General features: G+C 35.6%; 3 protein-coding genes across 4 annotated transcripts; 2 read left to right on the top strand and 1 right to left on the bottom strand.

Moving 5' to 3' along the window:
- Positions 1–1,467: 1,467 nt before the first annotated feature.
- Positions 1,468–4,331, bottom strand: LOC148910101 (uncharacterized). The gene is made up of 3 exons (XM_089032511.1): positions 3,279–4,331; positions 2,355–2,737; positions 1,468–1,626 (listed from the first exon to the last, which is right to left on the bottom strand). The coding sequence occupies exons 1-3, from the start codon at positions 4,318–4,320 to the stop codon at positions 1,468–1,470; spliced, it is 1,584 nt and encodes a 527-aa protein (XP_088888637.1). The 5' UTR covers positions 4,321–4,331.
- A 4,188-nt stretch (positions 4,332–8,519) lies between these two features.
- On the top strand, positions 8,520–20,539 carry LOC116288468 (pescadillo homolog). The gene is made up of 16 exons (XM_031695263.2): positions 8,520–8,595; positions 8,675–8,754; positions 10,269–10,532; positions 10,840–10,933; positions 11,107–11,140; positions 11,338–11,381; positions 11,539–11,628; positions 12,416–12,532; positions 13,264–13,329; positions 13,602–13,641; positions 13,893–13,939; positions 14,277–14,410; positions 18,575–18,700; positions 18,814–19,001; positions 19,409–19,536; positions 20,013–20,539. The coding sequence occupies exons 1-16, from the start codon at positions 8,575–8,577 to the stop codon at positions 20,082–20,084; spliced, it is 1,545 nt and encodes a 514-aa protein (XP_031551123.2). The 5' UTR covers positions 8,520–8,574; the 3' UTR covers positions 20,085–20,539.
- LOC148910100 (uncharacterized) lies at positions 14,479–17,049 on the top strand. Of its 2 annotated transcripts, XM_089032734.1 has the most exons (4): positions 14,479–15,031; positions 15,326–15,474; positions 15,534–15,738; positions 16,132–17,049. In XM_089032734.1, the coding sequence occupies exons 1-4, from the start codon at positions 14,940–14,942 to the stop codon at positions 16,145–16,147; spliced, it is 462 nt and encodes a 153-aa protein (XP_088888860.1). In that variant the 5' UTR covers positions 14,479–14,939; the 3' UTR covers positions 16,148–17,049. The 2 variants fall into 2 exon arrangements, with proteins under 2 accessions (XP_088888860.1, XP_088888861.1); XM_089032735.1 differs by lacking the exon at positions 15,534–15,738.
- Positions 20,540–20,619: the final 80 nt, after the last annotated feature.

Below are 20,619 nucleotides of genomic sequence, written 5' to 3'. Positions count from 1 at the left end.
ACCGAAATAAGATCAACTCTCATTTGTTTATATAAAAGTTTAATTAGGTCTATTTTGGAATATGCTGACGTTATTTGGGATACTTGCTCTAAAGCTGAAGTGGAATTGTTTAGAACATCTTCAGTACGAATCTGCCAGAGTGGTCACTGGTGCAATTAAAGGAACTAGTTCTAACTTTTACGTGAGGAATTAGCGTGGGATGAGTTAAGCTCTAGACGTAAAGTTCATAAACTTGTACATTTTTATAAAATTGTGTCAAATGCGATCCCTCTCTATCTTCCGAGTTACTTCCTTCCACAGTTTATCAGCAATCAAAACGCGCTCTCAGATCAAATTCTAATTTCTGTCTTTTTCCCTTGTAGGACAGAACGTTTGCACAGTCTTTTTTTCCGTCGGTTGTTAAATTATGAAATTCTTTGGATCTACAAACTAGGAATATAGGATCTTTGCAAACTTTAAAAACGAGATTTGTGACAAATTCTTTCCCCAAAATATAACAAATTATTTGATTATTCCTTTCCAGAACAGCGTCTATTCTACACACCGGCTCTTAGACTAGAAGCGTGTGCTTTAAATGAGTATTTGTTTCGTATCAATTGTTTCGCCTTCTCCGAAATGTGTTTGTGGGACTTCGAATGAAACAGTAATGCACTTTTTCTTTGTATGTCCTCGATTCGCTGCTCAACGTTCTTCTTTTCTTACCTCAATTGCACAGATTTGTGGATCATTGTGGACAAATTTGTTCTCAAAAAAGCAAAAATAAATTGTTTACTTTATGGCTTTAAAGAATTAGACTTAAAAAAGTAATTATAAACTATTTTCTGAAGTTCAAAAATATATTCTAGCTACTAATCGTTTTCAATCGACTTTGATGCTACATAGTTTTTTTTCCCCCTATTGTTATCTCATTATAAGATTGTTGTACTAATTTTAGTTCGTATTTATTGTGTATTTATTGTACTTATTTTCTAATTTCCGCTTTTGCTATTTATTATTTATATTATAAAATAGACGTAAGCCCCCTTGTTAAGTCTCGTTGCTTTTGGGGCAAATGTTATGATAAATATGTTTAAATAAAATAAAAAAATAAAATAAAATAAAAAATCAAGGCATTTTCACGACATTCCATAGGCACATGCTCTTGAAAACTTTACGAGTATTTTCCAACAATGACATGGAATTGCCTCAATTGACAAAAACTACTTTCGTTCCCACAGAAACAATCGTTAGAGGGCACATGTGATTGAGAAAGGCTGTAACTTAAAATATTATTTTCTGCAACTTGTAAATAAGTACCTTGAAGGAATTGAACTCTCCCGCTAGCAAAGGATACTCTTTGAGAAAGTGAGCTTAGCCTTGAAAAAGCTTCACTCATGTTATCACCCAGATTCTCCAGAAAAGGAGCCATATTTGAGGAGCATTCATACAGATTAAGCATTGCCTCTTGTTGGCTCTTTAAAGATGACATTAACTCTTTTCATCAGCTGTCTTCTTGGCAAGCTCCTGTCGCAGGGATTTTGTTGTATTTAATTCTATCTGAAGTTCTGCATTTCTATCAGCCAGTGTGTGTGAAATGATGTCCAGGTCTTTTCTTGACGCCTCTAGCTCACTTTGAAGTCTAGAAACCTTTGAAATAAAGAGAAGTAATACAATCATGCAACAGTTCATTGATGGATGATTTGACATCTTCCATGCAGCTAAATTGCACATCCAAAAATATAACTTGTTCTTCTTTAATATTGAGCAATCATCAAGCAATTGGTTATAACAGATATATATACTCATGTATGTACCAATACACACTCTAGCAAATAATTTATTTGCAGGGCAGGGCTTTCAGAATAAGCTACCAGTGGCCAGGTTTCTGGTGATTCCTTCGAAGTTAACCACCAGCTACTTTTTTTTTCTATAAAATACCTTCTGTTCCTTTTATCGGATCACAGCCAGCTACTTCTGACTTATGACCACCTACACTCCAACAAAATATTCTGAAAGCCCTTATTTAATTGATGTTAGTCTGTGGGCGATTATTAACCCATCTGCATTTTTATTGTGATTAACGCATTGCAATAAAACTGTAGTGATATTTTTTGTTGTTTTAACCAATAGGGATTTAAGAAGAGATAACTAGCTAAAAACTAGTGTGAGCTGCGTCAGCGTTTCTAATGAAACAGTAATGATAAAAAAGTAAATTATACACCGTGAAAAGATGAAAAAACTTTTACTCCAACGAAAGACTAGCGTCCAAAACGTCAGTGGTTTTTTCATCTTTTCACGGTGTATGATTTACCTTTTTATCATTACAGTAGGGATTTAGTTCAGGTTACCTACGTATACCATGCTAACAAGCTTACCAAGTGTTTGTTCATATTCTTATCATTCTCAATGCTGATTTCTTGTGACTTCAACTGAACCAGTAAAGCAAAGACCTTCTGCCTCCATCTTGACAACAAACTATTTACTTTATCTTCTCCACTTCCTATTCTCTTATTCAGTTCTTCTTCGTGAATGGAAATGATTTCATTCAACGAGCTGAGCCTGATTTTTAGAAATTCAACAGTAGAATTAACAGTTTTGTTTTCTTTCATCAATGTTTCCATTTTCTCTTTCATTTCTTCATTTTGATTTCTCATTCTTTCAAGCTGGGTATTGGGAAGGTTTTCTCCAATGTATACTCTTAGCTGTTCAATAGTATTCTGTTCCTGTTTTATCTGCTGGTCTTTTTTGTGCAGTTTTTCTAAAACAAAAGCGATCAATAAGGATTAGTGCAAATTCTGTTAGGAAAAAAATTAAAACTAAAACCAACCTGTATTTTTGGATGTTTTTTTAGGTAAGGATACATGTTTATTTGTATCATAATCAAGGTAATTCCTAAATTTATCCCACATTTAGCTTCAATATCAGTGTGATAAAGCTGTGAATAAAAACTATATCAGTGAAGTGATATGATATCACTTTATGGTAAACTGAAAACTGTGAGCTTTGTTATTGTATAGACCCTGAATTTTTTAATTTTTTGGTTAATATTAAACAATCCCCACCATATGGTAAGTGGTTGGTAACTCTCTTTGCTGACCACTTACTGTTATCTTAGGTATTTTACCGTTAACTTACCGAACACTTACCATAACCTTGCTGACCACTTATTGACCAACCACTTACCGACCTCTTACCTTATGGTTCAGATTTTTCACTATTACCAATATATTATCTTTGTGTATGACAAGAGAAGCTCAAATATTTGCAAATAACTAGAACACAGGAAACCCACAACATACCTCTGAATTCCTCCAATGTCTTTTCGTGTGATTTCATAGTTTCCTGAAGTGCATGTCTCAGTTCTTGACCAGTTGCTTCAAAACGTTCCTGGCTAGTCTGAATTTCAGCTTTATGCCGGCTTACACTTTCCAAAAACTCTTTTTCCTTCTTTTGAGCCCCATCTTTTACTGCAGCCATTTCCTTGTCTTTGTTTGTCAAATCATTCCGCAGTAAACCAATAATCTTATCCTTTTCAACAATACACTCACTCAACTCCTTCACATCCCTTGAATATTTGAATTTACAGTTATTCAGAGACTCCCGAAGACTCTTTATATCCTGGTATTTCTGAGCTTCATGTTGACTAAGAACATTTTCAAATCCTTCTCTATTAATATTTATCTGTTCATGTGCCTTTTGTAGCTCTGATGTTAAATCTTTTATTTCAGAAGTTTGGCTTTTTAATTGTTCTCTAAGATTTTCTAAATCACTCTCATATTTTGCATCCTTTTCTTTGATTTCTTGTTTCAGTTGTCTGACCAAGGGACTGTACTTTGTTACCTCTTCGTCTAATTTTTCGAGCTCTCTTTCATAATTTAATTTTATCTCTTTTATATCGTTTCTTTGTTTACTTATTATAGCTTGTTGCTTCCTGGTTTCTGACTGAAGAGCTGCGTTCTCCTCTTCAAGTTCAACAAGCCTTCTCACGTCATACCTCTCGCCAACAACCTCAGCTCTTCGCAGAAGATCCTTACTCCTACGATTCTTCTCTTTCTGCTCAACAGCATTCTCATCCAACATTTCCTTCAAAGTCTTCACTTCATCTCGAAGACAGTCCACCTCTGTTCTTTCATTTTGCAGATCAGCTTCGGAAACTCCCAACTTCTTTTTAGCCTCATTTAACTCTTTTAAAACTTTCCCGGGAACATTTACCTTCTCGTATTCTCCAGGGGTTAATAATTTCTTGTCTCCAGTTCCTGTTTTTGAAGTAGAACCTGTTTTACGGGGAATAACTTCAAAATGAGCTGGAGATAGGAACTTCCCAACATTTCTGGCCGCCATTTTGATTTTGTATCTCGCGCTCCCGCGCTTTCTAAGACAGGAAGCCCAAGCACGATATTAGTGACAACCATGCATTTTTCCAGTCCTAGTCATTTTATCCCTTACTAAGATAAAAGCTCCCATAATGCGTTAAAACTTATCTCCTGCAAATAAGAGGAGTCAAAAGACAAGAGAATGATAAAAAAATTCTAAATCAAATGTAGAGAAAAATGCGGGTTTTTACTACCCATACAAAGAGAACATTAAGTATTCTGTTGCCCATACATAATACAAAAATAGTAAAATTCAATTGCGGTAAAAAAATGTATCCTCTACCCTGAATCAGGAGCATACTATGTCTGAACTAGAAGTATCCCTTAACCTGATTTAGAGGTATTCATTACCTTAAGGTATCCCTTATGATTGAATGGTGAGTTTGAAGGAAACGACTACATCCCGGGCGCAGAGTGCGTCTCACAGCCACCTCACAGCCTAAATTACATACATTTACTGTATTTTATGTGGTCCCTCATCGCCCGGGATGTAGTCTTCGTCCGTACCTTACTGAATGCTTATATTTCAAGCCATTTCGAAGCCATTTTTTTTAAATCCTAGCATTTCTAATATGAAAAAACATAAAGAATACATTCTGTGTGATTGTAAAAAAACTCAAGGTACAAATTAATCAATATTTAAAGGTTGTGTCTAGATGGGATACTCGCAGTCCAGGTGATTCTTGGAGCCTTTTTCTAAGTGAAGAGAACACCAAAATTTCTATAAAGTCCCACTCGTGTGGGTAGTATCTTTGGCCTGGTTAGAGGAGGGAGGACACCCATTCAATCCGCATAGTCAGCGCCAGGTTTTGGTCCCAGAAGCAACAAATGCAGTACCCAGTCACATGGGGAAGGGAAGGAGAGCCGTATACTCCGTGTCGTTTTGCTCACGTGTTGATACTTTGATGCTCGTAAAAACATTTTCTTTTTACGACAAAAACAATTCAAATTACTCCATTGATCTCTAGTTTTTCCCCTCTTTTAGAATTTGTTACTTTTTGCCTCAAAATCTAAAATTGTGGAAAATCTGAATCTGGATTCACTCCTTGGATCGGACTTTTCCTAGGTGGAGTGCCGGAATAAGAAAAAAATTTACTTTAGTATTTCAACTTGAAATCACAGTGAAAAGTGTAACATTGCTAGAAAAATTACTTTGACGCAGTTATTTTTAAGGATTAATGAAAAATGATGGCTTATATGAGAAGGATACGTTAAGGGGTACTCGGTGACAATCTGTGAGTTTATTCCACTTATTTTATCATTTCTTTATCAAGAAAGACGTTCTAAAAATCCTCCCTTGGGGCCATCATGCCAGATAACATGCTTAAAAAATAAAATAGAGCGGCCTATAGCTATAACGATAAAGAAAGCTTATTTTCTCTTAGATGTTACATCGACACAAGTCATCCTTCTGAGGCGTCTGAAGGAATGCGGAATGCCCGGAGTTTTACAAATATCACAACACTCAAAAGGACATCAAAGTAAAATAATGTTACTTTGATGTCCTTTTGCCAGTGAGTGTTGTGATCTTTGTAAAACTCCGGCTAACATTATTACGATTGACTCATATACCACATAAAGAATCTGTGTTTGGATTATACCTAGCATTTTATCGATACTCCTGCGAATAAAAGTAACAGTGCGCGGCTAAAACAGAGATCGCATTGGACTTTAGCATGTTTGGTCTGGCTTTGCGGATAAACGACACCTTTTCAATCTGCACAGCAATGCTAGTAAGGGCTAATTGTAGTACCTTAGTACCTTGGGGAGGTAGGTGTGTTGGTTATAGGCGTACAAGTGGCTTGAGGCTACATGTTTTTGATGCCTGTAAATCCATTTCCTTTACGACCAAAACAAAACAAATTACATTGTTACTTTTTGCCTCAAAATCCAAAATTGTGGAAAATCCGAATCTGGATTCCCTCATTGGATCGGACTTTTCCTAGGTGGAGTGTCGGAACAAGGAAAAAATTTTTTTTTAGTCTTTCGACTTGAAATCATAGTGAAAAGCTTAACATTACTAGAAAAATTACTTGGACGCAAATATTTTTAAAAATTATTTTAAATTATGGCTTTCATAAGGAAAATACTTTAACGGATACTGGCTGGTTAAGAATCTGTGAACTTATTCCACTTATTTTCTCATTTCTTTTCTTTCTAATCAAAAAAGGAATCGAAAAAGACGTTCGAAAACTCCTCGCTTGCGTTCCTGTCAGGTAACAAGCTAAAACAGAAAATAGAGCGGCGTACAGTTACCATAGATACAACAAAGGGTAACACTTTATTCCAAACGAATAGAGATTCCGTACCGTAACCCCGAATCGATTAATGCTATTCAAGGGAAAATAGATTTTTAGTGATTTTTGTGTGTGGGTTCAAAAAATTTATGATATAATGTATTTTAAAAGTATAGACTGCCTGTCAGACGAAGGTTTAAGATACCACAGGAAGCCCATTATTATGATTCATTTTAGAAACCAGATTGTAACTTTCCATCTTTGGACCTACCTCTTTACCCTTTACCAAATCAAGGATATGTTAATTATTTTGCTAGCATGAAGTTCACATAAAGTTGATTTGAAGTAACTAATGAACTCCTAATAAACCAACTGATTTCCTTCGTTCCTTTTTAACTAGATAGAGAACTGAAAAGGAAATATTTTATAAACATCAAACTTTCTTTCTTCTGAATCCAAATTTTATATGTTTTGGTCAAAGCAGACTAAAATGCAAAATAAAATAGTTCAGGAGAAACCTAATGGAAGAATATGGTTCAACAGTTGATAAGATGGTTCAAAGGTCCTTTCACTGGATGTGAACTCAGCGTGAGACCACGAGTTGAGCCTCTTCTCCATTGAAAGGGTCATCCGTCCTTTGGGAGGGTGTGAACGAGTGCTCAGTAACCGATCGAATGCTTCACTTCAAAACTCATTTGAAGTCATTTTTCTCAATTCCTACCACTTCTAGTACGAAAAAAGAGTATTAGATTCTGTACAACTGTGAAAAACTCAAAATACAGTTCGTTACAGTCCTGGACACCTTTTGTTTAATGGATGTTTAACACCTTGTTTTTCCATTGGTAGTGAGGTGGTCAGTCTTGCAGATGATGTCAAGTTACTAGGTGTAACTATCGATAGAGATTTAAAATTCAGCAAACACATTACAGAGATAGCACGGAAGGTTGGCAAGCAAATTCAAGTCTTACAAAGACATAAGAAACTAATTAATACTGATGCCAAAGTCAAATTATATAATGCCTATTTTTTACCTCATTTAGATTATTGTTCTATTGTATGGCATCATTGCGGGAGAGGTAATTCAACCAAATTAGAAAAACTTAATGAACGCGCTTTGCGTTTTATTTATAATGATCATAAAAGCACATATGAGGAATTATTGTTGCGTATTAATCATCCTACTTTGTATAATAGGAGAATGCACAATATTTTAATATTAGTATTTAAGGCTCTGCACGGACTGGTTCCTGAATATATTTCTAAGTTATTTACACTACGTAATTGTAGCATTAATTTACGGGGTGATAACATTCTTATAGTACCTAGAGTAAACACCACTAGTTATGGTCTTCATTCCTTGGGTTATCAGGGTAGTAAGTTATGGAATTCTCTTCCAAACAACATGAGATTGTTGCACGAATTAAGTAAATTTAAATCGGAAATTTCCAAAGTCAAATTTGATATTGACTGTTGTACCTTTTGTAGAGGATAATTCTATTTTAATTTTATTTTACATATATACATATATTTATTTCATTGTTTACATCCATATTTTTATATTAGCATCATGTAATTTTAATTTTTAGTTTAGGTTATTTATAACTTGGAGATATTAGCATGTACTTGCTATCTTGTAATTCAAGTATAAATAAAGTTATTGTATTGTATTGTATGGATACACAACAAGCTGGAATTTTCTTTTTCCCGCGCGCAAATGGCTTTGCTTTTCAGAGCTATTTCAGAGCGAATACATACTGAGCCTGGCACTAGACTAAGTATCCCTGAATTATTAGTTTTTTTTTTTCAAGTAAAGCCTAAAAAAATTCAGCTAGCTAATCCAACAAGCATCAAAGTGTAAGATTTTGAAAACAAAAATACTGATTGGGTACCCTGTGTTAGCTGCTGTACATAAATATTGCTGTTTCAGAATCAAAGCCTCGTGTTATTATTTCTTCACGTGTTTTTCTTGTTGAAGTCTTTTCGCGATGGGGAAAGAAAAAAAGAAGGTTTGTAACTAAAAAACAAATTAAAGACATAATTGGAGGCCTGACTAACAGACATTAATGTATTGTGCTCTTAATTTAGGGGGAAAGCGGGGCGGCAACGCATTTTGTATCAAGAAATCAAGCGTTGAAGAAATTACAGCTTAGCTTGCCTGACTTCAGGTAAAAAGAGTAAACTATTGTGAAAATTAATGTTAAGTGTGCTGTATAATCTTAGTAAATTTATTCCAGTTAAGAAACTGCATATGTTCTAATATATTCTTATGTAGAGCTGTAACTTTGCATTTATTTTGATATAAAAATCCCGGTTGTATTAAAAATATGTCGCAATATTTGCTATAAAGACCTTAAGGGGTCCTTAATAAAAGCATTTAAACGTTTTAAGAATTGAATTTTTGGGATATTCTGATGTCAACTTTATACATGTGTCATTTATTTGTGTTGATAGCTTTTTTAGTTACACTCGTTCAACTGGAGAAGCAGTTCTCTCATTAGTGATTGCTTGGGGTGCCTGTGTTTTTTCGTATTATCTATTAACAGGGACGGCGGAGCAGTTTTTTGATTGGGGGGGGGGGGGGGGGGGGGGGCTCAATAGTGACCTTGTATGGCAAGGTGGGGGGGGCTGAGTTTAGTGAAAATGTATTAAAATTTCACAAAAGGTGGAGGGGCTAAAGCCCCCCCAGCCCCCCAGTTCCACTGTCCCTGATAAACCTTCTCATATGTAAATCTGTTTCTTATTCCATTCAGAATAGCAACCTTTATTTAACCCAAAATTATCTCATCCTGAACTAATAGCCTACTTTCAAAATATGCTTGTCATGCACTAAGGTTTCAATGCGAGGCTTCATGCATAATGCTCAATGATTTGTGAAAGGAAAAAAAAAAGATTTAATTTGGCACATAGCCTCGTACTAAAAATTTTGGTTGTGATGAGCAAAGCATATCTTGGAAGTGGACTAATGAAGGTGAGGTTACACTGGGAAAAATCTTGTTCCTGTCATGATACTGTAATTTACATTAGTATAATTTTATTACACTTGCATTATAGAGTTTCGCTCACTCTGATCAGTCAAACAACCAGTGATTATAAGACAATATTCACTGCTTGAGAGATGATTATAAAGTTTTCCAAAGTTTGCCAAAGTGAAAATAATAATACATATAAAAAATTTTTTTTAAAAATCTAGAATGTTTTGTCTATTCTCTGATATTCAAATCTAAAATGATACTAAAACAATTATTGCTAAGGCAACAAAAATCTTGATTTTGAAAGTTCTTCCATTTGGAACCCCTGTGATTACAATTTCAGGGGCAAGTACTTATCAACTTTTTATTTGTTTTCTTATATATGTACTTGTTAGAGACACCTAAACTTGTTTTCAGTATCAATGTGGTCAGCTACGCTATGAGAAATAAATCAAATATAGAGGCAGGCAATAAATAAACAATAAATGACAACCATAAAATACCCTTTATGCCTACTCGCAGCACTTTACTTGCAATATGCAACAACTAGTTCAACTCAGGATCAGTGATTATGGGGAATATTTACCTCGCTGCTCAAAGACTCATGACTTGTTAAATATTCACTGATAATCACTTGGACTTTAGTGAATAATCATTAAATATCATGCCCCATCCCATCTAATGATTGTTTCTTATCTGACAACGTCCAGGAGGCTATGTATTCTGAAGGGAATATATCCAGTAGAACCCAAAAACAAAAAGAAGGTCAACAAAGGCAGTACAGCGTTCAAAACCTACTATTATTACAAAGACATCCAGTGGATTGCGCATGAGCCTATCTTGAACAAGTTTAGAGAGTTTAAAGTCTTCTTAAGGAAGCTAAAGAAAGCTATTGGCAAGGAAGAACCTGGCACTGCTGAAAGGCTTGAAGAGAATAAGCCAGTTTACACTTTGGATCATATTGTCAGAGAAAGGTAATTGAAATCTGATTCATAGCAACAAAACCAGAAGATAGATGGAGCTTTTGGGGGTAGGGGGAGGGGGTGGCTTTAAATCTTCCAGATGGTACCGTAAGTGCACATGAATGCTCCGAAAAAACCAAAAATGGGCAGTATGATTATTATAGCGGGCTGTGGCTGCTGATATCATTCATTATTACTGCATTATATTTCATTTTGTGGGTACTAGCAACAGTAACTAAGAGGGTTGGAACCATAAATATGAACTAATAATTTTCCTTCCTTATCGAAATTTTCATTCATTTTTCATACTTTTTTCCAGGTATCCAACATTTATAGATGCAGTCAGGGATTTAGACGATGCTTTATCAATGCTATTCCTGTTTTCAATTATGCCTCAAACTGACAAAATAAAAGTAAGTCTTTCAGTCAAATACTTCTACACATCCCTTTTATTTGATTTGTTTTGCTTGTTATTTTTTTTGTATGAATTGCATGTCATGCCATAGCTAGGTTCTTTATTGGCATAAAAATGAAAAGACTTTCCTATAATGAAGGTCTGTTTTTGAAAATTTTGAATTTCTTCCAGGCTGAAATTGTAAGAGAATGTCGACGTCTAGCTGGTAAGCTTTCCACTTAATTCTCATATAATATTTACTTTATTATGATGCTGCTGCAAAAAGGGACTATGGGGGGGAAGGAGGGTCAGTCCCTGCATTCTCTGTGGTTCCTGGAAATGAGTCTAAATTATTTAGGAGTGAGCTTGTCCACAAATATTAATGAAATGATGATGAAACTTTATTTTTCTTGTTTACTGTAGTTGAGTTCCAGCATTACATTATGGCGTCAAAGTCATTGAGAAAGGTAAAGTTAAAAAATTCTCCTTACACTTCTTTCGTGCTTGTGTCACTTTCTGTGTGCTTTATTACTGGAACCGAGCAAGGAAAAAGCTGTTTTATTTGTTAATTAACTTTTGTGTGACTGTTACGTAGTAATTAATTCCAATTCTTTTGTATATCAGGTGTTCTTCTCCATAAAGGGCATCTATTTCCAGGCCGATATTCATGGACAACAAGTAACATGGATATCACCGTATAATTTTTGCCAAGAGGTAGTGTATGATGGAACAATGTAAAACAACACTAATTACATTGCATTTTCTCCTGCATCCCATATAAAAATAATATGGCGTCCCACCTCTGAGAGTCTGGTGTGCAAAAGGTAGTGCTGTACTTCCATTTGGGTGATAACCCATCATGCCACTAAGGGTAATAGGTAGGAAGGGTGATGTGGGGTGCATTCATTTGGTGGGGTACCCCTCCTGCTAATACAAGGATTGGGTAACTGGCTTACTCTGAAGAAAGCCCTGGAATATCTCTGCTGTTTCTAAGTATGTGTGGTAATAAATGTGTCGTACAGTATGATGCATTTATTTGAGTTAACTCTCATGCTACTAAGGTTGACAGGGTAAGAAGGTTGGTCTGAGGTGCATCAATAGACCAAATTCAAGTTCTAAAGTACCGATGTATTTTTTGATCACAGACTCATTTATGCATAGTTAGCCTTGTATCAGTGTCTAAATATTCACAAATACCGAGAGTAAAGTAAAGAATGCACAACTTCAACAATACAAACACTTTGAAATTTGATGGGCTTTGAGTGGAACATGTGAATATTCTGCACAAAATCAAGGCTAACCCTGTGTTAATGAGACTGTAATCAAGAACACAGCGGTAATTAGGAACTTGAAAATGGTCTATTTGTTACCACCTCTCCAGTGACTGAGGGTATGGCGGTAGGAAGGGTGGTCTGAAGGGCATTGATTTGGGAAACTTCCTGTCCACCAAATGTTATCTAAGTTATCGAAGTTATCTAAACTGGAGCTTGTTACTCTTCAGACTCCAACAGATGTAGACTTCAGAGTCATGTTGACATTTGTAGATTTTTACAAGACAATGGTGGGATTCATAAACTTTAAGCTGTACCATGAACAGAACATGTTTTACCCACCAAAGGTAAGAAACATATTGCATATCAAACAAGCATTGATTTCCATATTATAATAGTAATGACGACTGTGACAACGTTGTTTGTAATGATAATGATGGTCTCAATGCTGGTGACAGTGATGATAGCAAGGGTGGATCCAGGGGGGGCAAAGGGGGGCTGAAGCCCCCCCTAAGCAGAAAAAATAAAATAAAATAAATAAAGAATTAGATGCTTTTTTTTTATTGTTTTCTGTTGCGTCGACAGAAGAAACTCAATTAGCCCCCCCCCCCTAAAATTTTGGCTGGATCTGCCCTTGGATAGATGTCATTCTTGTTGGTTGAGGATGATGATGATTATGACTTGTGCTGATAATGAGTACTTAAATTTTGTTGATGATAATGAATGATGGTAGTGTTGATATAAGTAAGGGTGATGATGATAATGATGATTATTATTATTATGATCAATGATAATGTCAATTTGCATGTATGCTGATAATTGGCCATGATGGATATTGATATTACAGTCAAACTAAGAAAACTGTGAACTGCACCAACATCGTGTTGGTTAATCACATGCGCCATTGGTCAGAACACAATGTTAAAGATTCCAGACATATTTTAGGTGTTCACTGTTTTTCTTAGTTTGACTGGAATAAGTGTGATGATGATGAACATTGATGATGTTGATGAAGGATGGTGTTGAGAAGGTTATTATACAAAGCATTACATAAACTCCTCATTTCATTTTATTTTAGTTGGTAGAATCAGGAAATACAAACTCAGATAACACATACTGTGCAGAATCAGAAACCAAAGATGAGGTGCGTATGTTTCCTACCCAAATGAAAAGTGCTCTAAGACTTGGCATGTAAATTCCCTGATGAGCATGCATAATTTGTATTTAGGCCAGACATTTACACAAATGTAATGTCTTGATCTATTGGAAAACAGCTCCCAGCCTTTTCAAGACTTACGTGTTACTTTAGCCTACATCTTGAATTGGTACCATGAATTGAGTGAGCATATGCCTAATATAATATATGTGCGGTATAAGTATTAATCTTATTTAAAGTTATTATTATTATTGTCCCAGGTGTTAGCAGCACTGAATCACAGCCTGCAGTCAATTCAAAGTAAGAGAAAAGACAGAAAAAGATTTAGATTTATGGACCTCTAGCTTTGGTGTAATGTTTTCCCATTACAGACCACATGTCATTCTCTAGAGTATCACTTCTTTTTTTAATAGATGTGCATGAGAAGACACATGTATATACAGCTTATTCTCAAAAGAATAGCACATGGTCTGAATTTGGAATTGGTGTATTTAACTGAAATCTTACTCTTCACATTTTTGTTTGATCAGTTGTAATGCTTCCTTTTGCAGCCGTAGAGGAAGTCCCTGAAGTTGATGAATTTCCTGTAGATCCCGATGTAAGTGATAATTTTTGTTGACTTCAGTGTAAAAGTATTGGGTATGCTCATTGTACAGTGATTTGGTATCTTTTGGGATGTTAACACTGAAGTTTAGAATTTCGGCATTTCTTGGTATCTTTTTAGGGTAACTTTTAGAGGTAAAAAAATCGTCCAACCACGCCCATTCTAAAGGGAATTTAGGTATCTTTTAGGGGTATTTTAAACATTTTCAAGAGGTATATTTAATACCTTTACACCAGAGTCCCCACTCTATTATAGCTGTTGTGGCTTTCTGGATCAAGTGTTTTTAAAAATGGATATAAAATAAGCAGGATGGTTTATTATGTATATTTAGAGTGAGGATGCTGAAGCCATCAAGGAGTCTAAAGCTGAAGAAGAATCACTAGAAAGATTAAAACATCTTTTTAAAGAATGCAAGTTTTTCTTATCAAGGGAAGTCCCCAGAGAAGTCTTGGTATTCATGATAAGGTAATGAACTTTCAGTACTTAAAGTGTATATCAGGTCTAGAATTTTTTTACGGTTTTGGCATCTCTAGATGATATAAATAAATATTCCAAAAAAAATTTTTCGATTTCGAATTTTTTTCACCTCGAAATCAGCCTTCAAAGTTAGATTTCTGGCGACGCCCAGTCGTGTTGGCCGTGTTTTGGGAGACGCTAATGGACTGGCACTAGTTTTTCTGTGACGTAAATTCGGTGACACAGTTTAGATCGGCCTTTCGAAGTATTGTAAATATGCCTAGTAGGTGCGTGGTTGGAGGGTGTTCAAATATAACGAAGAAAGGCATAAAACTTCATACGATCCCTTATTTTAATGATGACCGACCAATAGCAAAGGCTAGAAGGAAAAGATGGGTCGATTTTGTGTTGAAAAGACGAGCAAAATGGACGCCTACGGCGACTTCGGCAATATGCTCGGAGCACTTTTCTCCAGAGGACTACAGTCAGCGTTACTCTTTCGGAGAAGACGACAGAAAGCTGGCACACTTAGTAAGGGATGAGACCGGAATTGTGTCATACCCAAAACTTTACCCAGTTCCATCGACTAGTTCAGCTGAAGCCAACAATTCTCAAAGAAATCGCCGAAAGGTAAGTCGTCGATTGATAATAAAAAAATGTCACACATATTGGACTATATGCCCCAACTGTAGCACTATCGTTTGTTTACTATATAGATTTTTCTAATATTATAATCATAGTATTATTCTCATATAAAAGCTATCAAGAAATAAGACATAAATGCATGACTAAATATTTGCATTCTTGCAAAAACTTGAATTGCAATATGCAAAATAAAGAAACAAATGAAATCAAACTAAGATATTCGAATAATAAGAATAATAATTTGTTATAATCATTCTCTTTGTTTTCTTTCCTTCCAAGACAAATACTTGCTGTAAGCCACTTCAACTACAATATCATTAGAGAGACAAAAAAGAAGCCAGATGGATCAGACCAAGTGAGATTTATTTATCCGAAGTTTAAAAATGGGGAGGCTACTGTAAGAGATGTGAGAATAAAACCAGATTATGGTAAGAATTATGGTCAAAAAATACTTGTATACATGTTATTGTTTATCTTTTATCAATAGGGTATGTGGAAGAGATATACATCACTTTTCTCGAAGCATTGCAGAAAGAAGACATGTTAAGAGAGGCACAGAAAGAATTAAAAGAAATGACCCCACCATCAATGAACACGATGCTGGTAAAAGAAAGTAAAACTGTGGCTTTGGAAAAAAAGGAAAAAAGAAAGAGTATGGTTGTAGACAATGTACCACCGACAACACCATGCGAGTAGGATGTTATTTCCCATTGATGTGTCTAAGTTTGAAGAGTGCCATCATCATACCTGTGAAATTTGCTTAGCTGAATAGCACTGAATAGTGCTAACCAAACAAAAGAAAACAAATGAATTTGTGCTAATTATTACTACTATTTAGATTTTGTACTATTTCACTGGTTATACTGACTGCACTCTGTTTCAGTGTTCAAATATCACCAAGTCCTTATTCAGTGCTTTCACTATAGATCTTTCTTCATAATTAGACTGTTGTGTCTAAGTCATGAAGGTTTATTTCTAATATGTTGAATAATCTAACAGTCATAACATAATAGAAGTATAATATAAACTAACAATTTTGTCATCAACTATTCACTTCATGCTAATTTGTGCATTACTTTTATCAGTATCACAGGTACTTGAACAAGAAGCCAAAGCTGCCGAAATTAAGAAAACAAAGAAGATTGGAGAAGGCAGGATAGAGAAATCAATCCCTCATTGCACTCATTGCAAGAATCCCATGAAAGGACACAAGAATGTGAAAGACTGCCCTAAAAACCAGAAAAGCAGTTAATACTCTCTTGCTTTTAGAGTGAAGTTACTAAACCCGTGAAATAGAAATTACTTGTTAAGGTGTAATAGTCAAATAGACACAAAAGAAAACAATGGCATTAGAGTCTCAGTGCTAAGGTGTATTAGTCTACTATCCATTTCACTGGTTTAGTGACTTCACTCTTATATTAATATGTAGAAATGTATCATTTTGTAATACTTTTTACAATTAATTATTTTATAATTTTTTATTATAGTTGTAAGTGCAATACAAAGTGACAAATACAAAACAACCCTCATAAAGGCAATTTGAGTCATTTCTATTAGACCCATGATACAAAGTTGTATAATTAGTGAGGAGAGTCGAAGTAAAACAAAAGAAAACAGTGAATATCTACTACTATGTAGTGCAATTTTTTTCATGCTTCGAGTAAAATCACTCTAATGCAATGTTCTGTTTATAATATAATATGTATCACTCGTTATCTTCGTATCCACAAAAATCGGTGCTAGGAAACTGTTTTCTTATCGAGTGGTATGCACAAGCAGGCAGTGGGATTCTCTTGGATCCTCCTCCTTGATAACCATGACAAGCACAAGCAGGCAGTGGGATTCTCTTGGATCCTCCTCCTTGATAACCATGAACCAATTGGGTGAATTCCCTGTAAGCTGTTGCACGGAGAAGCCTAAAATATGAAATGATAATTTGTTAGTATATAAACTTATCAAACAAACAAGAATATATTCTTGAAATAAACAACTGTCAGTTACAATTGCTATTTACATCATTATCATGGAAATAAGTAATACTTTAAAACGGCATGGTATGACTTGTAAAGCACGTGAACAGTAAAAGATATAAGAAAATAAGGAAGAAAACATTAGTCATAGTTATCTTACTTGTTCTGGGCCCATGTAATTAAAACTAAGCTTAGAAGAAAAAAAAGGATTTACTCACTCTTCTTCACTGCCAGTTTGTCTATACTTATATCCGTCGATAGTGCGGTACTTGGCACATGATGAACGTAGGGACCAGCGATTTAAACAAACAGGCTCAAACCCTGGATGTAAGGTCACACAAATGGGAGGTACTTCCAATTCTTCGAGCACTTCGGAAGACTTCAGTGACTCGAGACAACCCTCTATTTCGTGACAGCAATTACACTCTTGAGGTTTTTGAAGTAAGTCTTTCTTGCAATGACCGCATCTACACCTAAAAGAGGAAACGTTTAGATTTGCGAGTTAGTAAAAAAATCAAAACGAAACTAAATATTTTGCAAAAAGAGTGAGCTTGTAGCTAGATCTTGATAGTTACGTACCAAGCGCTATTCGGCGTGACGCCATCAAATCTTTCTTGAAGCTTTTCATTTCTCTTCTCGATCTTTGAAATTTCTTCGTTATATTCACTGAGCCAGTCCGCATCAGCAAGTGGTTCTGAAGAATATGGTCCTACCAATTCGTGAGATTCAGACCTGGGGTAGCTATCATCTGACTCGTGTGTTTCAGCATGTTGATGGCATTCGTCCTCTATTTCTCCATCCTCTTCCTCTGAATATATACTTGAAATCTCGCTTTCAGAGCTGCAATCACTCCCGTAATAGTTCGTTAGCCATCTTGTGAAATTATATATTGAAATTTATGTTTTTTGAAGGAATGAAAGTCACTAACGGGTCAATGTTTACAATACTTTGTCTACTCGTATCCTTGACAATCGCTTTTCTCGGTTCTCGAATTTACGTCACTAGTTACCAGTCTCCTAAAACACGGCCAACACGACTGGGCGTCGCCAGAAATCTAACTTTGAAGGCTGATTTCGAGGTGAAAAAAATTCGAAATCGAAAAATTTTTTTTGGAATATTTATTTATATCATCTAGAGATGCCAAAACCGTAAAAAAATTCTAGACCTGATATACACTTTAAACTTGAATACAGGGATCTTTTGTTACCTGCTTTATGTGGGCATTGAACAGGGGAAAAAACTTCGAATGCTCCAGGTCAAAAACAAAAGAAAAAAAACGAATAGTGCGGGCCAAAATTGAACAGAAAAAAAAGTGAATATTTGGAGTCAAAATGTAATAGTGAAAAAATAGGGAAAAAAAAGAATGTGTGGCAAAATTGAACATGAAAAAACCCTGAATATTCCAGTTCACTTATGCTTTAACCTCAATTTTAATAAATTGTGCAATTGTGCAATGGGTAGAACCATGAAATATACCTTCTGTATTTTCTGTTCTACCTTGAATACAAATGTTTTTACCCAAGCTATAATTACATCTCGAGTTGTTGTGTTTTGGTAGGTGTTTTAGTGGTGATGTATCATGGGACAGCACTGTTGCCATTGGTTCAACATACTCAGAGACAGACGACTCTATTACTCATCAAATTGTTGACAGACCAACTCAGGGACATTGTTTTCTATCCAGGTACCCAGGAGTGTCATGTGAAGATATCACTTTTTATTATAGAAAAAAATAGACACTTCATCGATGTTTATTAAAGTTATTAATGATTATTAATGTATGATTGCTTTTCCTAGGTACTACGTGCAACCTCAGTGGATAGCAGACAGCATCAATAGTAGAAAGCTTCTTCCAGTGGAAGACTATTTCCCTGGGGTGTCCCTACCTCCCCATCTGTCTCCATTCGTACAAGAACAGGAAGGAGACTATATCCCCCCTGAAAGACAAGCCATGCTTGACCAGGAAAACAAGGAAGAGGAAGAAGGTGGGTTTTGGAGTGGAATGACGGGGAGGGGGGTCATGTTTGTTATTAGCGTGATGTCTGGTAGTTCTGTTTGTCTTTTACCTTGTTTGTGGTTGTTTACTGGAAGTCCAAAGTGCGTTTCAAGATATCACAAAATTTGTCAGGATGACTGACGCTATTATTCCCCCCACCCCCCCTTGCTTAGCCTTAGTCTCGGTTGTGCATTAAAATATGCAGCTTTTCAACCATTTTAATCATATTACTTACATTCCTTACTATACAACGGACCTTAATGAAAGAAAAGAACATGTTTGTACACAATCTAAGCAAAGACTGAGCAAAGGCGAGCCTGAATTGGGAGTGTTGTCTGTTGCCTTTTGAGGTGTGCTTATCCAGGTTGTCTGTCTGTCTGCTCTTTGGGTTTATAGAGAAAGAAGCTAATGACGAAGAGGAGTTAACAAGAGAAGAAAAACAATTGGCAATTGCTGCCATGCCAAGGAAAGACCGTAAACTCTTTGACAAAATAATGTACTCCAAGAAAAAGAAGAGAAGTCAGGTAAATCAGTTTTGGCAATATTATAACCATAGAATATAACACACGCTACTATGACATAACACACCTCTCCATATCACGCCACACCACACCATGACACACCACTCCCCTTACCACGCCACAACATACTACACCACACCACACCACTCACCATACCCAGCCACACCCAACCACAACATAACACACCACTCCACATACCACACCACAGCATACTGCACCACACCACTCACCATAACCAGCCACACCCAACCACAACATAACACACCACTCCACATACCACACCACAACATACTGCACCACACCACTCACCATACCCGATTTTTTCATATTCTTTTAAGAGAGCTATGAAACCCTTAACACTGATGGTACTTGGTTTGCCTCTTTGTCTATAAAAGTAAAACTTAAAAAGCAAAAGTAGAAAGTTAGTTAAAGTTTGATCCATTCCTTATTCATTCAAAGTATGGTGTTTTTTATCTTAGGTAAGAAAACTAGAAAATAAGCGCAAAGCATACGACGAGGAGAAGGCAACGAAGAAGCTAAAATCATCCTGAAAATGCAGCCGTACAAAATAGAAACCTATAGATGAAACTATATGAGCAAAGAAATCGTCTGTTGGAAATGTATAAGTGGCTTTCGCAGAAAGAAAAATTAAATGCTCATTTCAAAAGACAGTGGCATTTTTAACAATATTTGAGCTCGATCGCTAGTCACTATTGCTACGTCGGACAAGCTAAAATGGGTTTTTGATCATCGTAAATGAGTTGTCATTAGAATAAACTCATTCAAAAGGTACATTAAGGAAAACAAGACCATATATGGGGGGAGGGGTGGGGTGGGGTAGACTGTTATACCTGAGTGGAACAGTCACAGAATCTGAATCCAAACTGAAAATAAGTTGTTACTGTGTTGAGTCGGGTTTTTGTCTCATAACATTTTTAAGTTTGCAAATTTGAATCCATGTACAATACTTTAAAAAAATAAAGATTCTCTACTGTTGATTGTAAAATGCCTTGTATTTATTTTGTACTAAAAATGTTGAAGAAGTTTAGTTTTCAGTTTAGATGTTTTATACTTCTAAACTCCTAA

The sequence above is a fragment of the Actinia tenebrosa genome, unplaced genomic scaffold (assembly GCF_029948245.1).
Source record: "Actinia tenebrosa isolate PJP-AT-01 unplaced genomic scaffold, QUT_ActTen_1.0 PGA_scaffold1__47_contigs__length_23844297, whole genome shotgun sequence".
NCBI classification, from domain to species: Eukaryota; Metazoa; Cnidaria; class Anthozoa; order Actiniaria; family Actiniidae; genus Actinia; species Actinia tenebrosa.
The sequence above is the reverse complement of the archived record's forward strand: the minus strand, read 5'-3'. Positions and strand labels throughout refer to the sequence as shown.